This window comes from Mesocricetus auratus, unplaced genomic scaffold (genome assembly GCF_017639785.1).
Source record: "Mesocricetus auratus isolate SY011 unplaced genomic scaffold, BCM_Maur_2.0 Super-Scaffold_100010, whole genome shotgun sequence".
Lineage (NCBI taxonomy): Eukaryota > Metazoa > Chordata > Mammalia > Rodentia > Cricetidae > Mesocricetus > Mesocricetus auratus.
Window position 1 is genome coordinate 82,502,368 of NW_024429194.1, and position 19,627 is coordinate 82,521,994.

General features: G+C 50.1%; 1 protein-coding gene across 5 annotated transcripts; it reads left to right on the forward strand.

Annotated features, from left to right (window-relative positions):
• Positions 1-398: 398 nt before the first annotated feature.
• On the forward strand, positions 399-17,807 carry LOC101840984 (cytochrome P450 2D28). 5 transcript variants are annotated; one of them, XM_040752681.1, is made up of 10 exons: positions 399-536; positions 13,459-13,673; positions 14,477-14,648; positions 14,956-15,108; positions 15,188-15,348; positions 16,100-16,276; positions 16,402-16,543; positions 16,757-16,944; positions 17,319-17,460; positions 17,559-17,807. In XM_040752681.1, exons 2-10 carry the CDS (start codon positions 13,485-13,487, stop codon positions 17,735-17,737), a joined length of 1,503 nt encoding a protein of 500 aa, XP_040608615.1. In that variant the 5' UTR covers positions 399-536; positions 13,459-13,484; the 3' UTR covers positions 17,738-17,807.
• Positions 17,808-19,627: the final 1,820 nt, after the last annotated feature.

Sequence of the window (19,627 nt, forward strand, 5' to 3'; positions counted from 1 at the left end):
TTTGCATGTGTTACCCTGTATCTTCTGGCCTCCATAGTCTCTGATGGGAAATTAACAGTTAATTAATCTCATGACGGTTCCCCTTGTGTGTAAAGGACGAATGCTTCTCTATACTGCTTTCTAAACTCTCCCTGCAGTTCCCTCTGTCTTCAGTGTCCCAAGAACCATCTGGGCTCTGGATGCTCAGAGAGATTGCAAGGCTCTGATCTCAGCCCTGTCAGAGCTGTGGCCTCTTCCTCGGAGCTCCTCCTCCTCATTTCAGATTCCCTTCCCAGTGCTTCAAACTCCTCCTCCTCCTCCTCCTCCTCCTCAGAGCATGGCTCCTCCTCAGAGAGTCCCCACCTCCCCAGAGAAGATCCTCCTCCTCAGAATGTCCCCTCCTCCTCCTCAGCAGAGATCCCCACCACCTCCTCCAGTGCCCTCCTCCTCAGGGTCCTCCTCAGAGCTCTTCTTCCTCTGAGTGCCTCCTCGGATTCCTGCAGGGCTCCAGACACCTCTTGCCTCTCCTCTGCTGAGCTTCAGAACACACCACACAGGTAAAGGCAGGGCTTGCGAGTCTGCACCTCCACTGGGGAAGGGATGCAAGGCAGGCCCCACCCCACCCCTAAGCTGGAGTCACCTGGGCACCCGAGTGTGGCAGACCCTCACCTTTGGGCTGGGTGCTTCTCCCCTGTTGGAGTGAGCAGAGGGGAACCCCCCCAGTGTGGATGGGGTAAGCAGTTTTCAGTTGTCCCAGGCCGAGGCTAAGTTGCCAGAACCACCCTGGACCTGATAAAGGCAGGTTCCTGGGGCTCACCCCAGAAGTCACGGAAAGGGGAACCCCCCTGTAGCCAGGCCTCAGGGCTGGACCTCTGTTCTGATGCCAGCAGGGTGGAAACCCGACCCTGGGCCTTTGCATAACTTGCCCTTTGGAGTGTATTCCTGGCCTAGCAGGCACAGACAGGCAGTACCTGAGCAAACCAGACCTCTCTCCACAGACCCTGCTTCTTGCCCTTTGGGGTTCACAGAAGGTGGGGAAGGGAGGTGGGGCTGGGGAGGGGACCAGGCCAGCTCTGCTTGCCCCGCCCACAGCTGGAATGTTGTCAGTGACTGGCAGCCTTGGAGGACCCACTCCCATTCAATTAGGAAAAACTAAAAGAAATCTACACTGAGCCAAAATCCCAGCACTCGGGACTCAGGGGCAGGAGGATCTCTGGGAGTTCCAGGACAGTCTCGCCTACATGCCTACATAGGGAGTTCCAGGACAGCCAGAACTACATAGGGAGACCCTGCCTCCAAACAAGAAATTCTACACTGAGCATACAAGGACCTTTACAGTGAAGGACCACAGACCACCAACTGGAATGCACAGTTATACCCTGTTGTATTTTATCATCCTTATCTCCACGCAAACAGCCCATCCTGTTCTTGTTGGTGTGTGTTGAGACAGCAGCAGACACTGCTGAACTCCCCTCTGAGAGAGCCCAGCATACATTCTGCATCCTCGCCAGAGTCTTGGAATTCTTTCATATGCCAAGTGACAGAAGTCCTGGAGATTGGGTTTCCTTTTCAGTATTGTGTTTTGAGACAGATTTTATACTGTAGCCCAGGCTGGCCTGGAAATCAATGCACTCCTCCTGCGTCCAGCCTCCCAAATGCTGAGATTACAAGTAAGCTACCGTGTGTATTTAGCCCAGACATTTTTAAAGCGTGTCTGCCTCCCAGCCCCAGGATGTGAAGGGGTTTGAGGTTTTTTTCTGTGGGGCTGTCTGTAGATCTGGAAAGAGTTGCCCTAGGTCTCAGAGGAGGGCGTGAAAGCAACTGTCCACCATTTAGCTTGATCCTAAGGACTGACATGGAGTGTGCAAATAATGCTTCAAAGAACAAAATGTTTCAGAATGATTCTTACGGAACAAAATGTTTCAGGAGAAGTGAATGGAATGTTTTCTGAAAGTCTCCGTGGACCAGGTTGGCAGTGACTGAACTGGGTGGTTGGCCTGTGTACTCCTAGTTTGCCCAGGTTGAGTCCACTGGCTCCATGTGTGATTTCTAAGTTCTAGGGCACAGTTGGCAAGTTCATGCTGGTGATGAGTCAAAGGTTATGGCTTTGAGATCGGTGAGTCCAGGTGTTGCTCAGCCACAAACCACCGACACCCCCCCCCCCGAATTCAGCTGTCTGGGAGGGAGAGAAGGGACATGTGTGGCCTGTGAAATTTGTCTCCACTGTCAGAAACGCTGTTCAGAGGGCAGGGTCATCTTTTTGCTCACAGAAGATAGTTTGGGCGGTGTGGCAGTTAGCATCTTGACATTTTGTGCAGCTGCCTCTGCCCTGAACATAGACTTGTGAGAAGGCAGTACTCAGGTGGTGCTCAGGGGAAGACTGCGGTCCTCCTGTGGGGAGAAGAGGGCCTGTTCGTTGGCTGTCCTGGAAAATGACTTGCAGGGAGGGCCAGTGACATTCAGACCCTTTTTATGAAAGCAGTTGGGATGCATTTTGGCGATATTGGATCATCTTCCCAAACACATTTCTCGTCACCATCTTTGGATTCCTTATCTATGCTATTAGCCCTCTGATTGGTCTACCTGTTGGATGGTACAGCATTGCTATTGCAAGGAGATATCATGAGTGTTTGGTCAAAATTGTGTGTGGAATAATGTTTTCAAAAATGTTAATCCCCTCTAAATCTGAACCTGGTTCCTGTGTTTGAATTTTTCCTTCAAAGAGAAAGAGGCCAGGATAGGTGACACAGCTAGACTAGAATATAGGGGTCACCTGATTGTTGTTATTTCAGAGGGTTCAGTGAATTAACAACAACAGCCTCACCATTCGCAGGGACAGACAGGTCTGTGTGCAGTGGGTATGTACTCGGTACCTATTTGGCCACGCCTTACTTGTCATCCAGAGACTAAAGCACAGACAAGGCTCTCGCAGCTAGGGAAGCAGCCAGAGTTTCTAAGTGACTTCCTCGAGGTTGCCAAATAATGCAGCTGTCTGGAAACAACAAGGCCTGGGCGTGGGGGACAGGATGGGAAACTTGAGCTCGCTCCCTTGTGATTTCTACTCAGTGATGTTGATTGTAATTCAACAAAGGGTGCTTTCTTCTTGTTTGGATCTTTGCCCACAAACAGGCAATTTCATAAAAGGCCAATGGAATGTATCTTGGTTGCAGACAGCCATAGTGAGCTTTTTAGGTTAGTAGTATTGGAAACTAATATTAAACTCAGTGACTTGCAAACTTGTACAGATGGTACAGAGAAATATGGTATTCATTCTAATGGGTCTGGGTCGCTAGGGAAAAGCCCAGATTTTTCTCTAAATTTTAATTATTAAAAGATAGTGGCTTGGGAACTTTCTGCAGCACGCAATTACCAGCGTTTGCCAACTGCTCAAGGTTAAGGGGAGGAGACGTCTGAACTGGCCATCCAGTTTGATGAGTAGCATGTGAAAAACTGAAATGGGGCCTGTGGGATGGGGAGACGCCACTCAGGAGCCCAGGCAAGCCATGGTGCTTGTCCACTGGTTCATTCATAGTGCCTGTGTCCTTGATTCATCGGAGAAAATGGCTCTAAATAATGTCATGGACCTCCATGCACTGAAGCTCTGAGTGGGAAGCAAGCCCTTAATCATGACTTTCTAATTCCTTAGGCCATCAGTGGCTATGGCCCGGGACCTACAATTTTCTGTCATTACTCCTGAAGAGCTGTTGTGTAACAGACTTTTCCTAGGGAGATGCAACTCTCCTCTCTCCTCTCTCTCTCTCTCTCTCTCTCTCTCTCTCTCTCTCTCTCTCTCTCTCTCTCTCTCTCACACACACACACACACACACACACACACACACACTTCTGTTTACCTAGAAGTGGAAAGTACAACAGATTGAAGTAACACTACCACCAGTGTGGTGAACTAACTGGAGTTACTAAGAGGAGTCTCAGCCGGGCGTTGACGGTGCACAACTTTAATCCCAGCTCTGGGGAGGCAGAGGCAGGCGGATCTCTGTGAGTTGGAGGCCAACATGGTCTACAGACGGAGTTTCAGGACAGCCTCCAAAAAAACAATACAGAGAAACCCTGTCTCAAAAAAAAAAAGAAGAATAAGAAGAAGAATCTGGTATGAGGGGTGCCTTACAAGGAACAGGGATGAGTTAAAAGTCCACTCCAACAAAGTGGTCCATGTTTTCTGGCCTAGTTTGTTGTCAGTAGAGGGCTGGGTAACTACTGTCCAAAAGGAAACAGCTGCCAGACTTGTGTCAAGCTGCTGGACCTTTATCTTGGGTCAGGAGGGTGAGACAGAAGCGAAGAGAGTGTCTTTACCATCTGCTTCTTGCCTGTCAGGAATCTGAGTGCTAGTCCCTCACATGCACATGTCTTAAGTTCATGTAACACAGAAAACATACAGCTACAGAAAAACACACGCACACACACACACACACACACACACACACACACACACAGAGAGAGAGAGAGAGAGAGAGAGAGAGAGATCTATTTTTCTCCCCAAAATAACAAGGGGTATCTTGTAGAGCAATCCTTTCTAGAACTGCCCGGTTCCCCATATTGGAAGTGTCTTGCAAGTCCATGGACTTCTCTAGGGTCACTCAGTCCCCTCATACGGGGATTTCTTGTGTACCCATTGTGGAGACAATCTCCCCACACTTGGAGGTTCCTACCATCCACAACCACAGAGTCTTACTGGGTTCCTTCACTGGCTTTTCATTCTCTGGCCCATGTATGAGATTTCTTTGTTACCAGAGGGCTTCAGTCTAATCAATGGGTTAGTCCACTGATGAGTTCACACATGATTGGACTACTGAGAGGGTTGGAAGCAGTCAGTTACTGGGGTTCTGTCTTTGAAGGATCCATCTTGTCCCTCGAGCTTCCCCTCTCTCCCAGCTGTCATGAGATGCTCTTTGCTTTGCCACATTCTCTCAGTACTGTGTGTTCTGTGTAGCTATAGTCCCCCAGCCATGAAGCAGGTTGACACGGAGGGAGACACCTGAGCCATGCACCAAGATAAGTCTTTTGGTCTCTTAGGTGTTTCTCTTAGCATCAGTCACAGGAACAAAAACCCAAGCAATAATCTTGTCTTCAGCGTAACCGCACAGTAGTGCTTGAAACATCCAGTTTAAAATAATGAGACAGGCAAAAGAAAGAGCCAGGATGAATAGTCCAGCCAGGCGGTGGTGGTGCATGCCTTTAATCCCAGCACTCGGGAGGCAGAGACAGGCGGATCTCTGTGAGTTTGAGATCAGCCTGGTCTACCGAGCAAGTTCCAGGACAGCCTCCAAAACAATACAGAGAAACCCTGTTTCGAAAAACCAAAAAAAAAAAAAAAAAAAGAATAGTCCATACACGGGAAAATAAAGTGAGTGCAAAGTAACCAGACTTTAAATCACCTCACTAAAATCTGTTCAAAATGCTAAAAGAAAATGTCCCTAGAAAGGAAAAAATTGGGGCTGACGAGATGGCTCTGTGGTTAAGAGCTCTGGCTGCTCTTCCAGAGATCGAGGATCAATTCCCAGCACCTGCATGGCAGCTCACAACCATCTGTTAACTCCAGGTCCAGGGGGATCCAATGTCCTGGTGCACAGACTACCTACCAGCATACTCATAAAAACAAATATTTTTAATTAAAATATTACCAAATACCAGTAATGAGACAGAAACTAAGAACAGAGACCAAAAGAAATTCTGTAGCTGAAAATGAAAATAATCAAAATGAAAATCCCTTCAGAGTCCAAGAGCAGATATGAGCAGTCAGAAATAATAGTCAGCAAGCATAAAGACGGTCAACCAAGAGCTCATGCCCAAGAATGAAGAGGAAAGTGAGTGGTACGGAGACCTTTATGTAAGCTGATTTCCATGTAGTGCAGGCCCAGTTAAGATGTTGTTGAAGTCAGCCAGGCTGTGGTGGCGCACACCTCTAATCCAGCACTCGGGAAGCAGAGGCAGATGCATCTCTGTGAGTTCAAGATCAGCCTGGTCTACAGAGCAAGTTCCAGCACAGCCAGGGCTACACAGAGAAACCCTGCCTCAAAAACCCAAACAAAGAAACAAACAAAGAATTTGATGAAGCCATTAATCTGTGTGTATAAGAAGTTCAAGGAACTCTGTAATGGTAAATTTAAATTTTCAGTTTAATCTATATTCATCTATAATCTCTTAAGATGCACCTCAGCGTGTTTCTGTGAGGCGTTTCCAGCGAGGTTTAACTAAGGCAAGAAGATCTACCCAAATGTTGTTGTACAATACCATGGGCTGGAGCCACAGGCTGAATACAAGTGGGGAAAGGAGGAAGTGAGCAGGGGGAATCCTTATTCATCTCCTTCTGCTACCTGACTGTGTGATTCTCCTCCTGCTGCCTGACTGTGTGAGTCTCCTGCTTCTGCCTGACTGTGTGATTCCCCGCTTCTCCTGTTGCCTCTCGGCAGGTATTTCCTCAAAGATTTGAGAAAAGTAACTCAAAGAAACTCCTAGGGTAGCTTTCAGCAAAGCTATATCTGGACAGTTTTAACCCAGCTATCAAAACACAGAAATCTAAAAGCAAGAAAGAAGCAGTTCACCTTGGGAGGGCCATCAATAGCATTGGCATCTGGTTTCTAATGCAATTGGAGGCAACAGTGACATTGTCCCTCCAGAAGTGGCTAGACATGTTGTAGACTAGAGTTTGTAGAAATGTCTTCTGGGTCCCACCAGCCGCTGCTTCCTGACTCTCATGTGTGACTTGCTAGGACCAGCCATGTGGAGCCGTGTGCCTCACTGGGAGCTGCCCGTAGACCAGGGGCAGTCTGGGCATCAGAAGCAGGGCTCTTGGTGCCAGCTACCCATCTCGTAGATCCCACTGGGATGTGTCTGGCATGTGAGTGTCTGTGGGTCTGGAGTGCGTTAGTGCTGTCTCAAGGTGTTGTTGATGGGTGTGCAAGTGTGTGTTGTGCCTGTGGGAAGACGTGAAAATGTGCCAATTGTAGACTTGTGTGATTATGCACTTCAGTGAAAGTGCCTCACTTGTGCAGTCTGAGGTAACGATTCCAGCTCAAGGGGGACACTGAGAAAGAGGGTTCTTTTAGGTAAGAAATTTGTTGAGTTACTAATGCCATAGACATCAGCACGGTGAGGAGGAAAGATCAGGGTGTAAAGAGAAGCTTTTTCCTTGAGAGAAAAGCCTTCCCGCCAGCCTGATTCCAGAGCCGCATCTGTCCCAAATAAACACACAGGAGGCTATATTAGTTATAAAGCTGTTGGTCTTGCTTGTTTCTTACTGGCTAGCTCTGACTTAAGTAATTACCCCATAATTGTTAATCTAAGTATTTCTCTTACTGGAGAATAGTTCCGGGCTTCCTACCCCATGGCGTTACATCTTGATTCTCTGTTTCTCCTTCCCAGAGTCCTCCTGGACTCCTAGTCCCACCTATCTAGATTCCTATTGGCCAGCAGTGCTTTATTGACAAATGCACAGGACTTCCCCCCAACATCAGGGCCACATGGCAGAGTGACAATCCGTTCTTACACATTTCAGAGATTCTCGTTTCCCTTTGGCTTGCAGTTGGCCATTGCTAGGAGTAACCAGTGAATAGTCAGCTCAGAAAGGTCAGATGATCTATAAACATGCTTTCTGGTCACCTAGGCAAACAAGTTAACTTCAGTTCTAAAAACTAAACTACTGCAGTCACTGGAGTTGTCAGAGTTCAACCAACATTTACAAAATGGCATACGCCCCACAGAAGTACCTGTCTATAGTTTGCACTTGGCTGAGTGTCCCCAGAGCTTCACGTAATCCCTACTGTGAGGTACATCTATGGTAATAAAAGGTGGAAAAAGACTTTTTGAAAAATAGCTTTAGATGAGACCATTAGGGTAGACCCTATGGTTGAGTTCAGTGGTTTAGGAGAGGAACAGTGCCCACACACACACACATAGACTTCGTGTTTCCTGTCATGTAGTGCATCACAAATACCACTGGGACTTGATCACCAGCTTCCAGAACCATAAGACAAAGTAAACCTAAGGTTTAATTACCTTGTATGTGTGTGCACATTCATGAACCCACATAGAGGTCAGAGAACAATTTATGAGAGTTGATTCCCTCCTTCCACTGTGTGGTCCTGGGGTCAAACTCAGATTGTCAGGCTTAGAGGAAGGAGCCTCTACCCACTAAGCCGCCTGCCAGCCCCCTTTTCTTGATAAAATAGTATGCCTTAAGTATTTTTGTCACAGTAGTTTTATGAGTGTATTAACCCTCTTAGTTTCCTGTGCTTCCTGTCATATGGTCCCTAAGAGTACTCCATAAGCCCCCCCCCCCCGCGCAAGAGTAAGTGACATATGACATATGGGTCAGATGAGGATCCATCAGCATTGGGCAAGTGATTGAAGAGAAACAAAGACTTGCTGGGGACAGCCTGCACCATACTGAGAGTGTGAGCCAACAGGAAGAAGTCCCGATTTTTTGTTGTTGTTTGAGGTGGGGGTCGTCTCACACTGTAACTCAGGCTAGAGTAGAACAGCAATCCTCATGCCTCAGCCTCACAAATGCAGGAATTACAGATGTGAGTCACTACACCAGGCTCCAGACTACATAGTTCTGAGGGGAGCTGGGGCTGAGCTCAGGTGTATCAGAAAGATGGAGAAGGTCTACTACTTCACCTCCCTACCCTGGGAAGTAGATGGAGAAGAAAGGGGGGAAAGGCCTATGGAGCAGCCTCTGCCCCCTGCTCTGCCTGCTTCTTCTGGCTACACAGACAGCATAGCAGCTTGGCTCAAAGCAGAGCACAAAGGGTGATCTCTGCTCCTTTAGAAGCGTATAGCCTTGCATGGTATAAGTGTCCTACCTGTGCCAGGTATCTGGAGTATGGAAAGCTGCAAATCTTGGAGTTACACAGCTGTGAGCTGCCATGTGATCGCTGGGAATTGAACCTGGGTCCTCTAGAAGAACATCTGATGCTCTTTAATGCTGAGTCATCTCCTCAACACCCTACATCATCATCAGTATCAGTGTCATCATCATCATCATCATCATCAATATCAGTATCATCAGCATCAGCATCATTTTGAGACCCTGGAGCTCATCCTTTCAGCTAGACAAACTAGCCAGTGAGTACCCAGGATGTACCAGGTCCCACCCTCAGAGCTGTGGTTACTGTCACACAACACCAAGCCCAGGTCTGCATAGGTAGTAGGATCACAACTCAGATCTTTCTGCCCCTCAACCCCAGCACCATCTCTGCAAAGGGTTCCTGCCAGTCCCTCTGGCTGTGGTCTCAGGAGCAGAATTCAAGGAACACTTGGCGTTTCTCTTTAGTTTCAATTACTGGATTGTTTCTGTCTTCAGAGTGGCTTATTTTCCTTCTTATCTCTCTGTTTTGCATCCACTTAATGCTTTCCAGAAGTGTGTCAGAAGGTAGTTCTGACATCCCCGAAAAGAGAAGCAGGAGGGTCATCCCTGTAGCCCCTGCTGCCTGCAACACTCCACGTGGTCCAGCATTTGTAGCTCCTGGTGTCCCCAGCCCTTCCTGGAAAGCCTGGGTGAGAGAAGGTGACAGCTCTTTGGGCTGGGCCATCTCTAGTAGCCCAGAGGACAGCCATCATAGCAGTGGCACCCAGTAGAAACCTGCAACGTTGGAGGATTCCTACCCCTGCTCCTGCCTGGCCGGGCCCCAGCACCATGATTGCCCCTGAGTGGTGATAGAAGGCATCCTGCGCCTACCCAGTGGAGTTGAAATCTAATAAATACAGATGGAATCTTGGAAGCCCTGGTCTCAAACATGCTATAAAGAAATGCTTTACCATAGAGCTACATCTTAGACTCAGCAGTAGCTCTGGGTTTTGGTTGTTGTTTTTTTTCTGTTTTAAGAGTGAAATGTGGTTTTTGTTTTTTTATGGATTTTTTCTGTTCTATAAATGAAATTTTGGTACACTCTGTTTTGGTCACCCATCCCTTCCACTGACTCTTACCAGGTTCTCCCCTCCTCCACACCACACAAAGTTCCTTGTTTTAAAATCACTGTCATCATAAATCATAATCCCCCTCTGCTTGCAGTCTCTGTTCTGGTTCTGTCAGCTTGACACAAGCTAGAATCCTATGAGAATAGAAAGCTTCAATTGAGAAAACGCCCCCGCCAGACTGCCTGTGGGCAAGCCCATAGTGTGTTTCTTGATTGACCAGTGAGGAGGGAGGCCCAGCTCACTGTGGGTGATGCCGCCCCTGGGCATGTGGTCCTGAGTGATGTAAAAGATAAGGCTGATGAGTCAGTAAGCAGCATCCTCCATGACTCTGCTTCAGTTCTTGCCTCCAGGGTCCTGCCCTGACTTCCCCAGACTCCACTCAGTCTTCTGCAACCTCTATGGTCTCAGTCTGCCCAAATCATTTTTCTCTGGTATCTTTTACAGCACTTCTCACAAGCATTTTCTGTGCTGTTAAATGGGCAGCAGGTTCTACAGAATCCTCTGCAGAAGCAGCTCTCACTGTTTCTACTTCAAGCCAGTCAGCCTTGTGTGGTCCAGCACAGATCCGTGCATCCTTCTCTTCACCACAACAGGAAGTCATAATACCAAAGCCCCTGGAATGCTGTGTTTGGGGTCTCTCATTGCTGCATCATTGGGCAACATGAGCTGTTGTAAGGCAAAGATCACCCCTGCACAGCTGCCTCACTTACTGAGGATCGTTGGGATCACAGCCCTGCATTCTGAACACTGCACAATTGTGCAATGTTTACAAGAGCTAGCTGGAACTCAGCGCCAGTTCATCTGGGTTCAGGGGTGATCCCAGTTCACAATTCTCTGTACACATGTCAGCAGACACTCAATCATTGTCCTTTGGACTCTGCTGGAAGACACATGGAACCTGGGCATGCCTGTCCTGGACTCTGTCCTGTCTGCTTTTCCCTTTGCTGCCTTCAGCTGCCTGAGTTCTTTGAAGTGAAGGACATTGAAGTGCAAGCACTGAATTTGACTTGTCTCTTCCAAGTCAATTCCCCTGTGGGACCTAACGACACTCTTCTCTTGTACTGTGATTCCGTGTTCCTTTCAGTGTTGTCTTTTGACTATTTTCTCATGTTAACCTTGCCATTTCAATCAAAATATTTTTAAATTCTGCCTTTCTTTACACTCAAAGTATGCCACCTATAGGATTACTTCTGTCGTTTCTGCTTCCATAGGTAACATCCTGTCATAATTTACCACACATTCGCAGAGGACTCAAGCCAGGAGGGGAGTAGTAACCTTGTGAGCATGAAAGCTTCCCCGGCTCTAAACAATCCCAGCATTCCTCTACCCAAACCAAGCTCCCTTCAGGTAGTGTTCTCACAGTCACAATCACCCCAGGGAGTCAGACTCTTCCCATGTCAACTGATTTTGCACTTCCCACCATGCGTAGGGAAGAGAGCACAGACCTAGGAATGGCTCTTGGATTCATAGTTGGTCTTCACTTCAATGATCCCAGGCAGCTGAAGGCAGCAAAGGACAGAGTCTCCAGGACAGACTCTAGGAGAGACATGCCCAAGCTCCATTTGTCCTCTTCCAGCAGTGTTCAACGGACATGATCATCTGTTGACATGCGCACAGGGAATTGTGAACTGGTAGCATCCCTGAATCCTGATGACCAGAGGCTCTGTTCCAGTTTGCTGTTACAGACATGGCACACTTGTGCAGCTGACATGAATACCAAGACCCCAGTCCCCTGGAAGTCACTCTGATCTTGACAGGGCTCAATTGTTCACATGGCTGAGGAGGCATGGACTGAGGATGAAGAGAAGCAAACAGTGCTAGGCAGATGTTTCCCAGAGCGTCCAGGTCATCTCCTAAGAGCTGGTGACAGAGCAGGGAACCCTTCACCACACAGTGAGTGACATCCCTCACCTGCTCGGTGCACTTGCCTCTCAGGGCCTCACTTAGCCTGAAGCAGATAAACCAGGCCTGGGTTTGCCCATCCCACACTGGGGCCAGCACCCAGTCAGCACCATTGCTTCTCTTTCATGTCATACATGACACACACAAGAGACGGGGAGACCTGAAGAGAGCAGGATGTGTGACAGCTAACTTCCAGGTTTAACCATCAGGCCTCAGAAGTTACCATGGGAAGGTCCCAGGGTAAACCAGGAGAAATTCACCAGCCTGAGCCAATCAGTGACCAGTTGTGTCTGTCCCCCCACTCCTGACTGTGACCCAGGCGGGTGTCCTAAATCCCATTCAGGGCTCCCTTCAGGCCAAGTTGGAGCTAGAGAAGGATCCTTGTCTGTGCCCCAAACTCAGGGGCCATGTTATTCTAACAGGGTTGGGCAGGGCCAAGAGTCAAGGAACAGGAAGCAGACTTGGGGGTTTCAGGATACCAAATGGCATGGAGTTTCCCACAGTCCCTGAGGACATAGGTGTGCAGAGAAGGGAGCAGAAGGGGCGGTCAAGAGGAGGAGACCCGGTGTCCATTTCTTGCTGAGGTGCTACTTGGTGTCGTGCAGAGAGTGCCTGCCTGGATTCCACTGGGACTTCTGAGCCCTTGATCTTCAGAGGTCTGGATGCCCAAGGACAGGGACTGCACCTTCGCTGACACTAGGAAGTGATGAGTTGGCACATGCAGTGTTTCCTGCAGTGCCCACCACACAAGTGCCATTTGTTGGCAGCCTCAGGCATCATCTTTCCATTTTCCTCAGGGCAGCCTATCTAACCCACAGTCCTCTGGCATGAGGAGGACACTGCCTGCATACCTCCATGTGGAAGACGCTTGGGGGAATGATTGACCTGCTAAGAAACAAATGGTGATTAAATGTCACAGGCCAGCATGTGACAAGTTCCTGGCCCAACTTAGTGGCCTCCCCAGGGTTCTCAGACCATTTTTCACATATCTCAGGTTGTCTTTGAGAAATCTCCTAGTTGTATGACTGGCCTTCCTGATCAACTGCATGACCTCAGGCCTGTACTGAAGATTACATGGGATTCAACTACCTTCTGCACTGCCCACCCGTTCCCCGAGAGGCTCCAGCTGCTTCCTACACTGTCCCCCACTGCACCTCACTCACCCACAGAGCTCCAGCTGCCTCCCCTACCTGCCCCTCCCTCACCCACTGGGCCTGCAGTCTCCTACCCCCAACTACAGGAGACACCCTCCCACTGCTCACACACCCATGGAAGCCATGGTACTGACAGTCAGCCCCTCATATCTTGCCAACAAAATGATCCTTGGAGCTTTAGAGAGGTCTCATCCCTCTCTGAGGCGTGTCCTCAAGCCTTCAGAGCAGAGCATGGGTGGAATCCATTTCTCCTTAAAGTGGGGGTCCACCGGACATCTGCCCACCATGCCCATACCGCAGAACCACACTCTCCACTCTTGTGAGGGACTCAAGTTCCCTGAACCCTCATTGCACTTGGCCAAACAAAACACAGAAACTAGGCAAAGGACAAAGGGCAACCTTGGCAGTCCTTTATAAGGTGGAAGGCTCCAAGCTGTGGGATTCTGATCCCAGGTGCCTGTATTGAGCGTTGCTCATTGTTCTCTAGGAAGCCTGGGGAGCAGTGGGACAGCCATGGAGTTGCTGACTGGGCATGGCCTGTGGCCTGTGGCCATGTTCACGGTCATCCTCATATTACTGGTGGATCTGTTGCACCGGCGCCAACGCTGGGCTTCTCGCTACCCACCAGGCCCTGTGCCATTGCCTTTGCTCGGCAACCTGTTGCAGGTGGACCTCAAGAACATGCAGTACAGCGTGCACAAGGTGAGGGGGTCAGTAGTGGGTGGTGACAGTGGTTACAGTGTCTGTGGCAGCACATGGCAGGGGAGGAGTCTCAGGTTAGACAAGTAGCTGTGCTCCCAGGAGGAGACAGGTATAGCAGCTTCCTGGTGGCAGCCTCTTGCCAGGTCTGAGGACACTGAAAACTCTAGGGCAAAAGCTTTTGGAGGGGCAAAGTCCAAGATGTGAGGCAGGGTGTGACGGCAGAGTTCAGACCTGGTTGGTCCAGGCAGCAGTTATGAAGGCACCAAGTCCCCTATGACGCTGTCACAGATGAGGTCTCATATGGTGCAAGATTGTAGGCCCAGTGCAGCATGTATGTCAGGAGACCAAGTGGAAACAGAAGGGCTACGACTGATCCAATATCTTACTGCTGTCTGGTCTCTGGCCTCACTGCTCATCTCAAGGACCAGAGTTTCTTCATGTGTCATGACAGGACAGTTTGTGGGTGCTGGCAAGGTCACAGCTGAATGACCAAGTCACTATAAGTCCTTTCAAAGTTGGGATGCCCCAGGCACAGTGTGTCAGAGCTCAGGCAGGGGATGGAGCTCAGTGCAAGATCATTTTCCCAGCATATGTGAGGACCAAAGTTAAAACACACACACACACACACACACACACACACACACACACGCACACACACACACACATGCACACCCATTCATTGTGTGAACAGAAACACAGACACACTCGTGCACAGTGTACAACACCGATGCTTATATAGTGAACCTGGTCCTAGCATCTGTGGGGCACCTCCACTTCCTAAGTGCTCTGCCTGTCTCCTTTAGCTCCAACAACACTATGGCGACGTGTTCAGCCTGCAGATGGCCTGGAAACATATGGTCATGATCAATGGACTGAAGGCGGTGCGGGAAGTGCTGGTGAACTATGGAGAATACACTGCAGACCGCCCAAAAATACCCATCTATGAACATGGGAGTTTGGGTCCCAAAGCAAGAGGCAAAAGCTGTGTGGGGGCAGAGAGGGGTTTGGAGGTGGCATGGATGGGTTTGGAGGTGGCATGGGGGACAGTGAGGAAAGGAAGGACAGGACACGTTTGTGGTGGTGACGCAGTTAAGTACTTCAACAAAGGTCGCTGACATCCGTCAGGGAACTCACTTAGCATGCTGGAGTGGGGTGGAGATGGCTTTGTGTGTGGGGGAACAGGGAGGGAGTTTCTGGGTGGCACAGATCCCACAGGAAAAGAGGCGTGACGGGAAGAGGACAGCACAGCGAGGTGTCCCTGGTTACACAGATGTCCCCACAGGTGTGATTCTTGCCCCTTACGGGCCTGAGTGGAGAGAGCAGCGACGATTCTCTGTGTCCACCCTGCGCAACTTGGGCCTGGGCAAGAAACCACTGGAGCAGTGGGTGACAGACGAGGCTGGCCACCTCTGTGACGCCTTCAAGGACCAGGCTGGTGGGTGATGGGTGAGGGGTGCAGATGGGCACAGGGACACGTGAGCAGTACAGTGACTATCTCGTGTCTCCACTCGCAGGGCGTCCCTTCAATCCCAGCACGCTGCTGAACAAGGCTGTGTGCAATGTGATCACGTCCCTCATTTTTGCTCGCCGCTTCGAGTATGAAGACGCTAACCTCATCAGGATGCTGAGACTGCTGGAGGAAGCTCTGACCAACATCTCTGGCTTCATTCCTGAGGTAGGAGGCTCAGCACAGCCTGCGTAGTCACTTCTATGCTGTCCATGGTCTCAGAGGAACCTGGGTGAGAGCCCATGAGAGAGGGCCTTCTGGGAGACAGCTGCAGGAGGAAAGGCCTGGAGTTGAGTAAAATCAGTTACCAGGAGGGGAGAAGAGAATCAAAATTGCAGTTGCTAGGAAGAGCCACAACGTGTGCCCTCTGTCTACATGGAAGCCATGCTAGCCTGTGATTTCCAGGGTAGCAAATTCTCTCTGTTCACCCGGCTGCAAGAGTCTAACGAATGGAACTGAGGAGGAGGCAGGTGTTGGGTGGGGACAAGCAGGCTCTGGGTCCATTGTGAAGGAGGCTGGGATCTGAGCCTGGTCCAGGTGGACACTGAGGACAACCAGCACCAAGAGGCCAGCCGTGTGGTTAGTGGGGAAGGGGCCAGCCGTGTGGTTAGTGGGGAAGGGGCCAGCCGTGTGGTTAGTGGGGAAGGGGCCAGCCGTGTGGTTAGTGGGGAAGGGGCCAGCCGTGTGGTTAGTGGGGAAGGGGCCAGCCGTGTGGTTAGTGGGGAAGGGGCTTCCCAAGCGAGCCTGGGGACATGAGTTTGATGCCTAGGACCCATGTAGGATAAAATGGTAGACATTAAAATTGTCCTGTTACTTTCTCCCACACCCCACAGTTCAGGACCCATACACTTTAATGAATAATGAGTAATTAATTAGACTTTTAGAAGATGTAGCACTGAGACGTCCTCTGCTGTCACAGATTCTGAACACATTCCCAGTGCTCCTGCACATCCCAGGGTTGTTTGACAAGGTGTTCTCTGGGCAAAAGACCTTCGCGGCCATAGTGGATAACCTGCTGACTGAGAACAGGAGGACCTGGGACCCTGAACAGCCACCCCGAGGCCTTACTGATGCCTTCCTGGCAGAAATGGAAAAGGTAAGGGACAGCCATTACGACCAGGTCAGGGGCTGTGTCACACAAACCCTGGACTGCCTGAGAACAAGGGGAGGCCACTGTGGGACTGCCCTCCCCACTGATCCCAGTTTCCCTGTCTGTCCCAGGCCAAGGGGAATCCTGAGAGCAGCTTCAATGATCAGAATCTGCGCATGGTGGTGAATGACCTGTTCATTGCAGGGACAGTGAGCACCTCAACAACACTGTCCTGGGCCCTGCTGTTCATGATCCAGTACCCAGATGTGCAGCGTGAGCCTGGCTGGGGATGGGAGGGGGGAACGAGAACCACTCTCTCCAAGCTGACTCCAGACGCTTGTGGCTCCCAGCACTAACCTAACCCAGACTCCAGCAACACTCACGGGCATCTCTCTCACATGACCTCAGCCCATAATGTGGTTGTTAGGACGGAAGAGAGGGAGGCCCTACAGGAATGCTTCACTGAGGGGACGCTGTCCCTTGCAGGCCGAGTCCAACAGGAGATCGATGACATCTTAGGACCGGGGAGAAGCCCAGAGATGGCAGACCAGGCCCGCATGCCCTACACCAACGCTGTCATTCATGAGGTGCAGCGCTTTGCAGATATCGCCCCACTGAACTTGCCATGCATCACATCCCGGGACATTGAAGTTCAGGGATTCCTCATCCCCAAGGTAGGCATGGGCCCTCTACTATTACATCATGACACTAGCACACAAGGACAGGAAGATCGAGACCAGCACACCTGGGATTTCCGCCATGCTGACAGGCCCAGCCTGGTTCAGGAGCACTGCAGCCACCAAGTGTGCTCGGGAAGGAGAAATGGCCAACCACAGTGACCACAGGGGATTTTAGGAAGCACTGGACATAGAAACAGGGCTGGTTGGCCACCCATGGGAGACTCCTTACAGGGTTACCATGGCCTTAGAGAACGGGCTGGGAGGCTCGGAGGCTGAGGTTGAGTGACAGAATCCAGTGTGTACAGAGAGTGGTTGTGTGTGCGCTATCTCTGTCCCAGTCCATGTTTATACCCTGTGCCTCCCGCCAGGGGACGACCCTCATCACCAACCTGTCCTCAGTGCTGAAGGACGAGACCGTCTGGGAGAAGCCCCTCCATTTCCATCCTGAACACTTCCTGGATGCCCAGGGCTGCTTTGTGAAGCAGGAGGCCTTCATGCCATTCTCAGCAGGTGCTGTGGGCCCCTGGCTCCCTGCCTCTTCCCAGGGTGCCTGGAGGGTGGAGCATCAAGCAGGCCCCAGACTGACTGAGCCCCTCTCCCACCCACAGGCCGCAGAGCATGTCTGGGGGAGCCCCTGGCCCGCATGGAGCTCTTCCTCTTCTTCACCTGCCTCCTGCAGCACTTTAGCTTCTCGGTGCCCGCTGGGCAGCCCCGGCCCAGCGACCATGTAGTCTTAGGTGTTTTGAAAAGCCCAGCCCCCTACCAGCTCTGTGCAGTTCCTCGCTAGCAGGACACCAATTCAATCCACCCTAGCTTTGTCTGATCCTCCCACAGTAAAACAGTTTTGTGACTGTCAATTGTTTTCTCATTCAAACCCTCACCCCCGTCTGCGGTTGGTCCTCAGAGAACTGTGTCAATCACCCCTTACCCTGGACTGATCCTTCCTTAATCTATGACTTGAATGCAATGATGAAAGGTTGAACTCACCCTAGTGCAGTGGCCCAGCCTGCAGTTTCAGCCCTTGGGAAGCTGAGACAGAGATTGGCAAGGTTGGGGCTAGCCTGGGCGATAAACAAGGTTTATAACTGTCAGAGTGCATAATGAGGAGACACTATCTCATGACCACAGAACCAAGTGAGAGAAATGAGGAAACACTAGATAAGAAAGAAGAGAAAGCAGGAGAGGAAGATGGAAGCCAAAGAAGAAGGGAAAAGGTACTGCTGTTCAGGAGTGTCAACCGAGCCTTTGTCTCCCATTGTGGTAGGAAATTATTTTCAGGTGTGACACTGTTGTTTATGCTGCGTTTGTTTAACTCTGTGAAACAGTGTTACTGTGCCCGTCTAAAACACCTGATGGTCGTAATAAAGAGATAAGCAGCCAATAGATACGCAGAAGCCAGAATAGGCAGGGATGACAGGCAGAGACCCTGAGGCACCGGGAGCCCCTGGAAAGACTCCAGAGCCTGGAAGGCTGCAGCCCTCACAGTGGAGCCTGCAGAGAGGGCAAAGAAAAGCAGCAGCCGGTGAAGCCACAGCAGAGCCCAAGGAGTTGGACATACCCCCAGCTGTCTGTGAGGTGTGTCAGAGGTGGAGGGGACTCCCAGCCACCAAGTGTGACTCAGGTTGAGGGCAATGCTCACAGTGAATTTCACTGAGCCTCAGGGGTTTGGTGGGTTCCATGGTCATGAGCATGGTTGGGGGCACCCACATGGCTGACCTCAGTCTCCACTCCCTCCAAGTCACATTCAGGCAATCTGAGGCCACTGTCCTAAACCCTGTTGCTGATATAAATGGTGCCACGTGGCCCTCAGCCCCAGGTGTGCAGAGACACTGCTATTAGCATGTTCCAGGGGCTTAGGCAAGGTCTCCCCACAGGCTGATGGGACTCAAGCCCTTGTCCAGGAATGTGCAGGACAGAACTGTCCAATGTGAGGTCACTCTTCTGCCCTTGCCACACTCCATAGCATGCTGGGAAATCGGTATGTTTGTCTGAGCATCTTTCTGGTTTTATCTTGATTAGGCATCACTGATACTTATCAGACTTACAATGCTATATTTCTCATGATGCTGGGAATTGATTCCAAGGACTTACACATGCTCAGCCAGCATGCAGTAGGAGTAACACCTCATACTCTATTGTTCATGTGTCAAATATGTAGGCATAGGTGTTTGAGTTATAGGCTCATTTATATGTGTGGTATGTGGACATGTGTGGGTATGGTGTAGTTTTGTGTGGGCATGTACGTATATTGTGTATGCAAGTGTTTGCATGTATCTCTATGTGAGTATGGATTTGTGTGCATGTATCTATCTGTATGTGCTCATGTGTCTGAGAGTGTACATGCGTCTATATCTATATGTGTGAATGTGTCTTTTTGTGCATGTGTTCTGTTTGTGTGTGTTCATGTGTGTGGTGTGTCTGCCTTGTGTGTGTATATGTGTTTGTAAGGGGGTGGGTTTGTCTGTGTGACGATGTATCTGTGTGTGCATGTCTGTGTGTGGGTGTATGTTTGAATGTGTGTATGTTTGATTGTGTATATGCTTGAGTGAGTGTGTGTGTATCTATGTGTGTTCATGTGTCTGTGCCTGTGTGTGTCTGGGGGGGGGAGGGATGAGGAGGAAGCTCCTGCCTGTGCATCTCTGTATGAACAGCAGAGGTCAATGTCAATTGCCATCCT